Raw genomic sequence first — 12,926 nt, forward strand, 5'->3', positions numbered from 1 at the left:
GACAGAGACTACAGCTCCCGGCGGGCATGGCGTTATTTGGCGCAGGCGCGTCGCTTTAAGGGGGCGGGCGGGCGGTCGGGGTGAAGCCGAGACCAACCGTTCGCAGGTGGGTTGGTTTCTTTACCGTTTATAAACACGCGCGCGCACACTCACACACAACAACAACAGTGTTTATGGACGTTTAACGTTTGTTCGGTGACGAGCCCGGGTGGGGGGTGGGGAGGGGTCTCGTTATGTTTGCGGTTTTGTTTTCGCCGACGATGGAACAAAAAGCGCTCGTGGAGACGGGAGGGGACGGGGGACGAATTGGACAGGAAGTTTGGTGGATTTTCTGAGGGCGCTGCGGGATTACAACGCTAACATATGCGTCTACGGCAGAGAGAGAGAGTGTTCGCGGTGCGAGTTGAGGGAACGACCCGCGACTCCCGCGCGCACGTGCGGCGCGAGGCACCCGCGGGGGAGGGGGTGGTGGGGGGGTGACGGTTAACGGCCGCGCGGCCCGGAGCGCGTGGGCGGCATAGGCCACGCCCCCAGTGCGTGTCTGACTGTGCACCGACAGCAGCAGCAGCAGCAGCAGCGGGTCAGAGCCCGGGTCTGCACAACAACAACAACAACAACAATCATAATTCTTGATTTTAATGCGTTAATGCTAACATCTGTAACTGAGTGAACACTGGACTCTGTACTGGCGGAGTCCTGCAGCTCAGCGGTCGCAAGCGAGACACCCGGGTTCGATTTCCCGCCCACAGGGCCAAACGTTGGGCGCGTTTCCTTACTCCGCACTTCTCCGTTTGCCTTCGCTGTAGGTAGGAACCCGGTTGTTAGCCGGTTGGCGGATCGCTTTTCCGGGGCTGATAATCCCTGAATGAAAACAACACTCACAATTTGGTCACTCAGTCCGCGACGGTTTGTGGGACACTTGCTGTGCGCAATTGGCTGCTGAGTGTTTCGCCCGCAAAATTTGCAGTCAATTCACTTTACAGTATGTTCCGCGAAGCGCTTTGAGACGTCTCAAAGACGTACATAGTGCTGTAGCAAATGCAAGGATTATTATTAATATTACTATAACCATCCTAGTCTGTAATTGAGCAACAACTTGGATTTACGTAGCGCCCTCCACGCCGGGCGGCGTCTCAGAGCGCTTCACAGTAACGGATCCCGGGGCCGAGCCAAGGGGGAGGGGGAGGAAGGTGACCAAAGGCACAGTCGAAAAGAAAGGTCTTCAGCCGAGATCTGAAAATAGGAAGAGAGGGGGCGAGGCGAAGGGAGTGAGGAAGGGAGTTCCAGAGCCTCGGGGCGTAGTGGCTGAAGGCACGGCCGCCGAGGGTGGAGCGGAGGACTCGGGGGAGAAGGAGGAGCAGTAGTAACCACTGGACTGCTAACCAGCCCAGTCTGTAAGAAGAGGTTGATGATGCTGTGCCTTTGGCCACAACGCACCAAAACTCTGGAACTTTCCCTCAGTTCCTCCGCATTGCCCCCTCCTTCCCCATTTTCAAATCCTGCCTGAAGACCTTCCTTTTGGATCAGGCTTACGGTCATCTCCCCCCTCCCTTTCCCGCTGGCTCTGGGTCAGACTCCGCCACTGTCAAGTGCTCCGGGACGCTACCCCGCATGCAGGTGCTACATAGATGCAAGTTGTTGTTTTTATCAATTTCAATCATTCAAATTGAATTTCATTTTGGTGGACACTATTACGTCAGCCAGATTCACATTTGGCTTGGGTCAGACAGTTGTGGGTTCAAGGCCTATGTTGGGCGTTGAGCTCAGTGTAGAATGGCAGCTGTCGCTGACGAAGTGCTGTTGATAAACACTTATGTTGTGTCAACTTGGATCAACTGGTAACAATCTCGCATCTAAATCAGAAGATTTGAGAGTTCAATATTCAATGCGGTGTTGCATTGTCAGAGCTGCTGTCTGTCGAATCAGACGCTACTGTCTCCTGTCTTTCAATGAGGAAGCGCTTGGTTTGAGAAAGAATCATAAGTTCAAACCTGCATGCCACCATCACAAAAGAACTGTGCCAAAGACTGTTAAAAAATCCATGTAATTGTACACAGTCTTTACTGTATCTAATTTTCATTTTGCAGAATTAACAGCAAATTTCTGTAGGAACCATGAGCCTTGTTCTTCATGAGCTCCTCCTATGCTGTCGGCAGTTTGAAAGTGAAAAAGCTGCAGAGAGAAAGGTAATAATAAAACAAATGTTGCAATTCATATGACTTACCAAAACTTACTGACCAGCACAGGAGCCATTCATAAGTTAAGGGAAATAAAAAGCGCAGAAACCTTTAGTTATTTATCAACATCATTGCTAGGTTCTTTCTATTATTCAACTTTTGTTTCTTAATGTTTTAAAAAAGCAGGTCATCCTATTGGGAGGGTCAGCAGTTATATTCCTGGTTTGGCCTAAGCTCCTATTTAAGTTGCCCTGGTGCTTCATGTAACTTACTCTCTTAGGTTTAACAAGTATACCTAATGAGTGTTTAAGCATCTTCAGTTCCAGATTTGATCCCTGATCTGTGCTGAGTTAGCTGATCTCTGCTTGGATAGCAGTAAACTGAGTAGTGGAGTCCTGTAGCTTAGTGGTTAGAGCGCTCGCCTCGCAAGCGAGGACCTGGGTTCGATTCCAGGCAGGGCGAAACTTTGGACAAGTTTCCTTACTCCACACGTCTCCGTTTACCTAGCAGTGAGTAGGAACCCAGTTGTTATTTGATTGGCGGATTGCTTTTCTGGGAGTAATGATTCCTTCAAAATAAATTATAAAAATAATTTGGTTGCTCAATCTACGACTGTATGTGGGACACTGCTGTGCACAATTGGCTGTTGCATTTTGCCCACAGAATATACAGTTAAATCACTTTACAGTGTGTTCTGTGAAGTGCTTTGGGACGTCCTCCTGACGTGAAAAGCGCTATATCAAATGCAAGGATTATTATTATTATTCTGAAGTGCTATGAGACTTCTCGAAGACGTGATAAGTTGCTATATCAAATGCAAGGATTATTATAATTGGCCTCATTATCTCTGGGTTGGAAAATATTGGTCTTCATATCACTGGGTTGGAAAACAATAACCAGGTAATAGATCGCTATTCAGCAACTTACTGCTGGAGACAGGATTTGACATTTTTTTAAAAGTCAACCAACTTTAGAGAGTGGCAAAACAAATATCCTTAAAAAAAACTGCTATTGAAATATAGTTGACACATGCCTGCAAATAGATGGTCACGACACTTCAGTGAATCCTGAGACATAATATTGTGAAAAGGAACTATATCAAATGAAATGATTGTTATATGGTCTGTCGCTCGCACTGCTTGAAACCAAAACGTTTCTCTCACATGTCTTTTGATCTTGTTTCACTGTGTCAATCTTCTAAATATTAAGACGAACATCCCAGTAGTAGTTGTCCTAAAGGTTTAATGCAAGTGTACTTTGTAGATTGGAAATGTCAGATTTCTACCATTCTCATCTATTCAACTTTCTTTGATTTCTAGAAAGAAGTTGATAAATTCAGACGACTTATTCGGACACCGGAAACGATAGAGCAGTTGGATCGAAATTCTGAGTCGAGACATTCAAAGCAGTTAAACTGGGATACTGTTTTTAGGTAAAAGTTCTCAAATACCCTCAGTGCAAAAGTGCCTAATTAAGTACTGCAATTTGTAGTTGTGTGCTCTCCTTATCAATGCCCTTTTAAGATTCTTTGGCTACAAGTGCTGTATTATAGTACGGAGCAACCCCATTGCAATGCGTACCTCATACCTCCATGTTAAAACAAAACATGGCGTTATCATTTCCTTTGCCCCTTTTTGGAAATATCAAATTAATTGGTCCAATGCTCTAACTTTCATATGGCAAAATATTATTTTATTTTCAAGAGTTGTCTGGTTAAGCAGTTTGTCAAATATTTATCTGACAAATATTTTAAATATCTGTTAAATATTTTAATGTTTTTTTTAAATAATTTCACTGTACTAATGTATTTTCTACAGTTCTAGAATTTTTCTTTCTATTCCACAAAATGCTTGTGTTCCAGGTCTTTACAGAGGTATATCCAAAAAGAGACGGAATGTCTTCAGGCAGCCAAAGTCAGCTTGTCAGCTGCTACCCAAGCCAACCGGCAGAAGAAGATGCAGGAGATCAGCAGTCTGTTAAAATACTTTATCAGATGGGCGAATAAAAGTGAGTATTGAGTGAAGTTTTGGAAGTTTTTGTTACTGAGTAATCTTGTATTTTCTATACTTAATAAAACAACAATGTCTGTCTGTGCTTCAAGAAGGATTTCAATAACCGATTGACATAGAGACATGATTTATATCTCATTGGAAAGGTCTTGCAACTGGGAGTGACATGGGCATATTTGTTTTCGGGTATCTCCTATCATTCATGAGTTATTATCAGTTTTGCGTTTTTCACTGCAGTTACACCTGGTGGCCGCCGAGTCAAAGTGGCGCTGCGGTATCGTGTATCACAGACCACCTATGTATGTATGCACACATTGCAGTTATATCTGGTGCCGGCTGACGGTGGCACTGCGACATCCTGCGTCACAGAGAACGCACGTAGCCAAGCGGCGGCGGGAAAAAGTAAAGAACACAGATGAAGCTAAGCCATGGCAACAAAAACAAAATTACATTTTTAAAGCTCTGAGTCCTCCCACTGAGTCCTCCCAAAAGTAGTCCTCTCAGATCAGTATAGGTAAAGATGAAATGTGTGTCTGTCTGTCCATCTACATTCCGCATTGGATCCTTTGGATGCAAGTGTAGCAGCAACGGATACAACTAGACCGTTTATAAATACAGTATTTTTTTACTCAAATTTCTTGCTATCCTTTTTCTATTCAAAATCATTGTGTAAACTAAGGACAACCACAAACTCCTCTTTTCTACCATAAACCAACTCCTCCATCCACTCTCCTATGCCTCTGCTATCCTCTTCTCCAACACCAAATGCGAGGAGATGATGGATTTTCTTGAGTCCAAAGTCGAGGGGCTCGGCTCTGCAATCTCTAGCCCCTCTACCGGCACCCTGTTTCCCCCCCCCCCCCCCCACATTTTTGACCTCTGTTCACTCCATCATTTCCTGTATGAAACCCACCACCTGATCTCTTGACCCCATCCCTACTCGCCTCCCAGCTCCACCTCCTTACCCCCTACTAACTGGTTTTATTCTTACCTGGTTCCAATCCTACCTTCCTCACCATCTGCATTTTGTGGCCACCAATGGCTTTTCCTCTAGCCCCCCGCACTGTGACGTTGACCACTCTATCCTCCTCCAACGCCTCTCCTCACCTCAACCTTCATGGTTCTGTCCTTAAATGGTTCAGATCCTACCTCTCACACAGTCTCCACTTCATCTACACAAACAGCTTCTCTAGCCCCCGCACTATCTCGTGCGGAGTTCCTCAGGGCTCTGTCATTGGTCCCCTCCTTTTCAATATCTAGATTCTCCCACTTGGTGACATCATCTGCGGACATGGGGTCAATCTCCACATGTATGCGGATGACACCCAATTTTATCTCTCAGCTTCTACCCTTGACACCAGGACCACTGCTGTCCTGACAGAATGTCTATCTGGATGAGTCCTGGATGAGAGCTAACTTTCTACAATTGAACTGCAACAAGACTGAGGCTTTTTTTAAAATAATTCCTTTTTAAAAAAAAGCCAAAAAAATCTGCGATCGTCTGGTCTGTGTGCCCTAATTCTGCATCAGAACAGGCTAATGGGGAGCTCAGTGCAGTAATTTCATTATGCTGCGAAAACATTAAATGCCAACTGCTTCAACACAGGCGGGCTTGATTCTATCCAAATCCAATAAGTAATAATCCTTGCATTTAATGTAGCACTGTACACAAACAAATATATTTTGCAGCAGGTTCACTGATGCGGGAACCTTGGCTGATAATATTTCCCTCTCCAAAATTCAGTAGGACAAAGACCAATTCTTAACCACTTGTTGTATCAACTAACAACAAAACCATAATTCTGAATAACTTAATGTCACAACAGCAGTGCCTTTACCCATTGGGCTGACCGGCTAGTCTCCAAAATGCACATATGTGACACTTCATATGTTTCAGCTTTATTTTTGTTGTACTCTCGGCCCTTCTGTGCAAGATAAATTTAGATATGCTGCCTATGGAACAGACTGCCACAATGTGGAGTCCTGTAGCTCAGTGGTTAGAGCGCTCGGTTTGCAAGCGAGAAACCTGGGTTTGATACCCGGCAGGGTGAAACCTTAGGCAAGTTTTCTTACTCCACACGCCTGATAATAATCCCTCAAAAAAAAATTGGTCATTTTCAATCCACGATTGTTTGTGGGACACTGCTGTGCCCAATTGGCTGCCCCATTTCGCCCACAAATGTATCGTCAATTAACTTTACAGTCTATTCCAGGCAGGGCGAAACCATGGGCAAGTTTCCTTACTCCACACACCTAATAATCCCTCCAAAAAAACAAAAAGAATAATAAATTGGTCATTTTCAATCTATGACTGTTTGTGGGACATTGCTGTGCGCAGTTGGCTGCCGCGTTCGCCCACATATATACAGTCAATTCACTTTACAGTGTGTTCTGTGAAGCGCTTTGGGACGTCCTCCCGACGTGAAAAGCGCTATATCAAATGCAAGGATTATTATTCTTATTCTGTGAAGCGCTTTGAGACGTCTAGAAGACGTGAAAAGCGCTATATCAAATGCAAGGATTATTATTATTATATGTTGAAGAATATTCTCTCAGTCAGAAAACAGGTTATTTTATTTTTGTTTACGGTTTGATTAGCTCTACAAAAGAATTTAACAGAAAACTGGCTCTAAAAATTAAGGCTAAATTCAAGAATTTGCTAGATTCTGGATGCATTTGGGGTATCAGAGCTGATGGTACCTGTAGAATTTTACTTAATTTAACTTGTGCCGTCAGGAGAGAATGTTAAGAAATTATTTTTTGGTCTTGGTCTTATTTACTGCTATTCACTCACCAAATTGTCTTACATAGGAGGACCACGGCTGAAATGCCAGGACCTGTTGAAACACATCATGGATATTCTGCAGGATAAATTTAGCTGTGCTGCCTATGGAACAGACTATAGTAGCATTCTGCTGAAGGATATGCTCTCTGTCAGAAAATATTGGTGTGAAATTTCCCAAGAACAGTGGTCAGGTACATGTCTTTTAATTTTACTGAATTTATGGAACTCTTGTGTTATTATTGCGCAAATTAATCGAAAGGTGGAGATCCAAGGCTGATCGAAATAGGAGGGAGGATGTCAAAAATAACTAGTAATGTTAGATCACAAGTGTTGATCAGGCTAAATTGGTGGTCCTTTTGCCTCTGGGCTGGAAAGCTACAGGTGTACCCTTGATCAGGAAATTATCTTAATGATTTATGTTTGGTCAGCCAGGTGTCTGACACACGCAGAAACCCATGTTTATGAGTATCAAACCAAGCTGAGAATTCCATACATCTCACACACACATTGAAATTCCAGAAAAAGATTGTTGGAATGGAATGCGCACTCTCTCCCTGGAGCGACGCATCCTGCTTACCTAATTCTGGAAAGTATTAGGCTCAGGTTGGCAAGAGCCAAGGTTTGGGGACCCCAGAGTGTGTGTTGCAGTACTGCTGGAGTCTAGTAGTGGTTAGACCACAAGTGTTGATCAGGCTTAGTTGGTGGTACTTTTGCCTTCTGGGTTAGAAAGCTGTGGGTGTATTTGAATATGCCTTGGCCACTGACAGGACCACCCTTCGTGGACGCACTCTACACCTCACAGAGCCAAGACGGAACTTCGGGGTCCTGTTCGACCCTCAAATGTCCTTCATCCCCCACATCCATGCCATGACCCGCTCCACCTTTCCCCACCTCCGTAACATTGCCCGGTTCCACTAATGTCTCTCACCCCACGCCGCCGAGACCCTCATCCACGCATTCATCACATCCAGGCTCGACTACGCAAACTGCCTGCTTGTCAGCCTCACCAACTCCTCCCTCCACAGGCTGCAGATCATCCAGAATTCTGCTGCCTGTGTCCTCTCCTGCACCAGGCGCTGCGACCCTATCACCCCCATCCTCCCATGATTCAGACTATACAATTCAAGATCCTAGTCCTCACCTTCAAAGCCCTCCATGGCCTCGCTCCTCTCTACTTCTGTGACTTCCTAACCCCCTACCAATCTGCCTGCGAGCTCCAGCCTGCTCCATGTCCCCCTCCTTGCCCGCCCTACCATTGCTGGATGGGCCTTCAGCCTCCCTGCCCCCACCCTTTGGAACTCCTTCCCCAGACTCTCTGCCTCACCCCCTTCCTTGCCTCCTTTAACAACAACAACAACAAGATTTAATTTATAGAGCGCCTTTCACGTTGGGAGGACGTCCCAAGGCACTGGACAGTTGGGTTGGGACCCGAGCAAAGGGGAAATGGTCAGGGTGGGGGAAGGGAAGGGAGGGAGCGAGGAGGGGGTAGAGACTCGAGAGGGGAGCTGAAGGCACAGTCAAAGAGAAAGGTCTTGAGACCGGCCTTGAAGGAGGAAAGGGAGGAGGCGGCGAAGGCACTGGGGGATGGAGTTCCAGAGCCTCGGGGCTGAGAGGCTGAAGGCCCGGCCACCGATGGTAGGGCGGTTGGGGCGGGGGATGTGGAGCAGACCGGAGCCAGAGGAACGGAGGGTACGGGCAGGTAGGTAGGGGGATAGTAGGTCGGAGAGGTAGGAGGGAGCAAGGCCGTGAATGGCCTTGTAAATGAGGATCTTGAATTTGATCCTCTGGGGGATGGGGAGCCAGTGGAGGCGAGCGAGGGTGGGAGTGATATGGTCGCGATGCCTGGTGCGGGACAGTACACGAGCTGCAGAGTTCTGAATGACCTGCAGCTTGTGGAGGGAGGTGCCGGGAAGGCCGGCGAGGAGAGAGTTCCCATAGTCCAGCCTTGAGGTGATAAAGGTGTGCACCAGAGTTTCAGCAGCGTGAGGGGTGAGGTAGTGCCGTAGTCTGGTGATATTCCGGAGGTGATGGAAGGCGGTGCCAGTTGTGGTACGGATATGAGGAAGAAAGGACAGCTCAGGGTCGAACAGAACCCCGAGGTTCCTGACGGCTTTGAGAGGTGGAGAGTGCAGCCTTGGATGCTGATGCTGCCAGCGCCTGAGGTGCGGAGGCGCTGACGTGAGCCAATCAGGAGGGCCTCAGTTTTGCGCACGTTGAGCTGAAGAAAGTTATCTCTCGTCCAGGACTCGATGTCGGACAGGCAGGCTGTCAGGACATCGGTGGTCGTGGAGTTGAGGGTAGAGGAGGAAAGGTAGAGTTGGGTGTCATCCGCATACATGTGGAAGTTAACCCCATGTCTGCGGATGATGTCACCAAGCGGGAGCGTATAGAGGGTGAAGAGGAGGGGACCGAGGACAGAGCCCTGAGGGACACCGCACGAGACAGTGCGGGGGCTGGAGGAAAAGCCGTTTGTGGAAACAAAATGAAGATCCGTCTCAAGACCCTCCTCTTCGACCGTGCCTTCGGTCACCCTCTTACCCCTACCCTCCCCGCCCTTCACCCCTCCTGGTCCCACCCACTAGCTTGGGTGCAGGTCCCTAACTGTCTAGCACCTTGGGATGTCCTCCTGACGTGAAAGGCACTATAGAAATATAATTTGTTGTTGTAAAAAAACTCTAGTGTAGCTTAACAACATGAACCAACATACCACTGTGCAGATATAAATAGTTAGAATAAATCAATAAAATGTGCTGTGGAATTTATTGAAAAGCAATCTCCATTTGACTTCCAGATTTAATAACCTTATACTTCAAGATGCATCTGAAGCCATCTGGAAATACCAACCGCGTCCTTGTGGCCAGAATAATTCATACTCTCGTCAGAGGCTGCTGTATCCAGTCCAAGGGCCTGACGTCCAAACTGTTTGAGTTTTTTTCAAAAGCAATGCAAAGTGCAAGGTAGAGTATTCGTCCATAGATCAATTATTAACACAAATTTGATGCTGCATACCTTTTATCTCTCAACATTTTTTTATAAATGTAATAATGCCTCTTTATTTTCAAATATTTTTAGCTTTATTTAAGTATTTTTTAGCTTTAACTTTATTTAAAGTAGTAAAAAAATTCCTGCTTAAGATTTATGTTGAAATTATTCTTTGTAAACATTGAACAAACTAATAATCTCTGTAGAATGCATTCATCTTTGTGAAAAGTTCAATAGAAAAGTGCCCAGTTTTGGATAGTGGGAAGGGGGGATTTCCTTGCCTTCATTTCTGTGTGTTGACTATTCAGTTTGAAGATGATTTCCAGTTCCAATCTGTATTCCGAATTTTCCAATTTGTTACAACTTGATTTGACAACATTGAAAAGGGTCTTGGATATAGCCCAGCTTAATGTGAGTCCATTGGTTGATTAGCATAGAGGAGCAAACAAGCATAATAATAATAAACCTTACATTTGGTGTAGCGCCTTTCATGTTGAGAGGACATCCCAGACTGTAAGGTGCAGTGACTATGTGTTTTGTGTGCATGCATCCTCGTAACAAAACTAATGATTAGGAAACTTTGGTAAAGGAAGCTGTGGGCACGTAGTATGATGGCGTCCACCAAGAATGTTCACACATAAAAATAAAAGGTTTTCCTGTAGTGGATAAGAGCTGGAAGAGAACATTTCAGTACCTTTCCATATGTTGTTTCCGCCCCTGCCCTCCACACTCCCTGACACCCAGCTCGGTTCCGAAACTCTGTCTGTCCAGTGCCTTGGGACGTCCACCTGACATGAAAGACCCTATACAAATGTAATTTTGCTATTTTGTAATACAGGCAGGAGCAGGTTTTCGCTGTTTTGGAGCACATCATGGCAGCCCTCAATGTCTTTCTGAACGTGTGTGCTATGAACTGTCGTATCCGTTTGTGCAAACTGGGGGAGGAGATCTTCCCAACATTGCTGTATATTTGGACCCAGAAGCGGCCCCAGGATTCACTGAAGGAGGAAATCGTTGAATTTTTTCGATTGCAACTTCATGCCCATCACCCAAAAGGAGCCAGAAGTCAGGAGAAAGGTATGTAGATGGATTAGCAGGAATCCTCAGTTGGCTGTTGCAGCCTCTTTCTTTTCCACGACCCATGCCAGGGGACTGACCAAGCCCCGCTGACTCCCTGATTGTCCACTCAGTCTCTGTTTGCACACTGCCTGCTACTCCCAACCCAGGCTGTTTTTCCTCCTAAATGCCCTCATCCCTGTCCTGTCTTGAACTAGATTTTCCGTTTATATTGTACTTGTGCTCAGGTTATGCAGAATATGTGCCAATTTTTAGCATTCTCCTGGAAATCTACAGCAGGTTGATCAGCAGCTGAATGAGCAAGATAGGAGTTGAGTCTGACCCCATGAAGGATCACACCTACATTTTCCTTTTTTTCAGATGTCTGATCAATCTGCTTTGCATTTCGCGCATTCAGATTTTTGTCAGATTTCCAGAGACCATTCTCCTGAACAGTGATTAGGAGAATCATCCACTGCAGAGGGCCCAGAATGGCTGAGAGCCCTCAAAATGGCCCCAGTAAAAATAGAAACAAGCCTTCTCTTCAAAGTTTAAAATTAGGATGGAGCTTTAGTGAGTGATATCTCATGCTCCACTGGTCTGTCATTAGTCTCTGTATTGATTATTCTGATTAATATTCTGATTGCATAATTGGATTTCTCCCACTGTAAATGGTATATTTTTGCTGAGAATCTTTGGCATGTTTATCAAGCAAGACCTAGAAGGGTCTCAGTGTTTTATACATCAATTGGTACAAAGTTTCTCATCTGCAAAATATGCCTTTTTGAAATGTGTTCTGTGGTTTGCCTACTGTAACAGGTGCCTTTGCAGCTGACTGGCCAAAGTGGCAGTCCCTGCTTTACAATCTATATGATACTCTGGTCAGTGAAGTGAACCACATAGGGAGCAGAGGCAAGTACTCCGCGGGATCGCGCCATGTGGCTGTCAAGGACAACTTGATCGATCTGGCTGCTGATATCTGCCATCAGGTAAAGCAGCTATTAAACATCAAGAGGATTTGTAGCCCTGATATCTCTGCCATGATTAATAACAAGTACAAGAACAACTTGCATTTTATATAGTGTCCTTTAGACGGGGTAGAGTTCAGGATCGTTCAAATCTGAACCTGAAAGATTATTCCTGATATGTATGTAAACCATTTACTCATTTTTTCCTCTTCCCTTCTCCCTGAAGTCTCTGACTTCTACTGTGTTATGTTTATATTGGAAACCAGTATTGACCTTAAAGTAACTTGGCATAACAATTCTTAGCTTCTTTGACTGTTCCCCTACTATTTGAAAATCCAGAATTATATTAATTTGGAAATACTTGGCTGCTTCACCTTTCTATTCATTATTGCTGGGAGTATTCACTTACTTGGCAATGCTTTATGCATATCCAGTTAAAACATTTTTTTAAAAATCACTTCATAGCTGCTTGTGTTACACCACAAGTTGGCTGCTGCATTCACGTACAAAATGCACAGTGATTACACTTTACCATGATTCCTGTGAAGCTCTTTGAGATCAACGTTCAATGTGAAAGGCACTCTATCAAATGTAATTATTATTGTTATCTTGTTCAACAGCTTCATTCCACGCCAAGTAAACAATCTTCACCTGCCTGCATCCTCTGGTCTTTTGACTGCAGTTTGCTGTTCATTCTTACTCTCACTACCATTGGAAACTGAAGCTTTAGTTGATTCATATCCTGCCTTCCAGAATTCTTTTCCAAAATAATTTTACCTGCTTCCTCTCTTCCTGCTTTCAGAAACCTTCTAAACGGGGATTGGGATGGAGTTCCAAAGGGTGGGGGCAGAGAGGCTGAAAGCCTGGCCGCTGATGGTAGGTCGGGCGGGAGTAATGGAGCAGGCCGGAGCTTGGTGAACGGAGGGAGTGGACAGGTTGATAGGGAGTT

At 45.3% G+C, this 12,926-nt stretch overlaps 1 protein-coding gene across 1 annotated transcript in view; it reads left to right on the plus strand.

The window, feature by feature from the left end:
* Nucleotides 1–56: 56 nt before the first annotated feature.
* atm (ATM serine/threonine kinase) overlaps nt 57–12,926 on the plus strand; it is a 70,136-nt gene continuing 57,266 nt past the window's right edge. Inside the window, exons 1-8 of the mRNA XM_042334050.1 lie at nt 57–106; nt 2,088–2,186; nt 3,497–3,609; nt 4,039–4,184; nt 6,998–7,162; nt 9,763–9,928; nt 10,792–11,030; nt 11,829–11,998. Of these exons, the coding sequence (XP_042189984.1) occupies nt 2,115–2,186; nt 3,497–3,609; nt 4,039–4,184; nt 6,998–7,162; nt 9,763–9,928; nt 10,792–11,030; nt 11,829–11,998 (1,071 nt within the window). The 5' untranslated portion in view covers nt 57–106; nt 2,088–2,114. The remainder of the gene's footprint in view (nt 107–2,087; nt 2,187–3,496; nt 3,610–4,038; nt 4,185–6,997; nt 7,163–9,762; nt 9,929–10,791; nt 11,031–11,828; nt 11,999–12,926) is intronic.

The sequence above is a fragment of the Callorhinchus milii genome, unplaced genomic scaffold (assembly GCF_018977255.1).
Source record: "Callorhinchus milii isolate IMCB2004 unplaced genomic scaffold, IMCB_Cmil_1.0 Scaffold4, whole genome shotgun sequence".
NCBI classification, from domain to species: Eukaryota; Metazoa; Chordata; class Chondrichthyes; order Chimaeriformes; family Callorhinchidae; genus Callorhinchus; species Callorhinchus milii.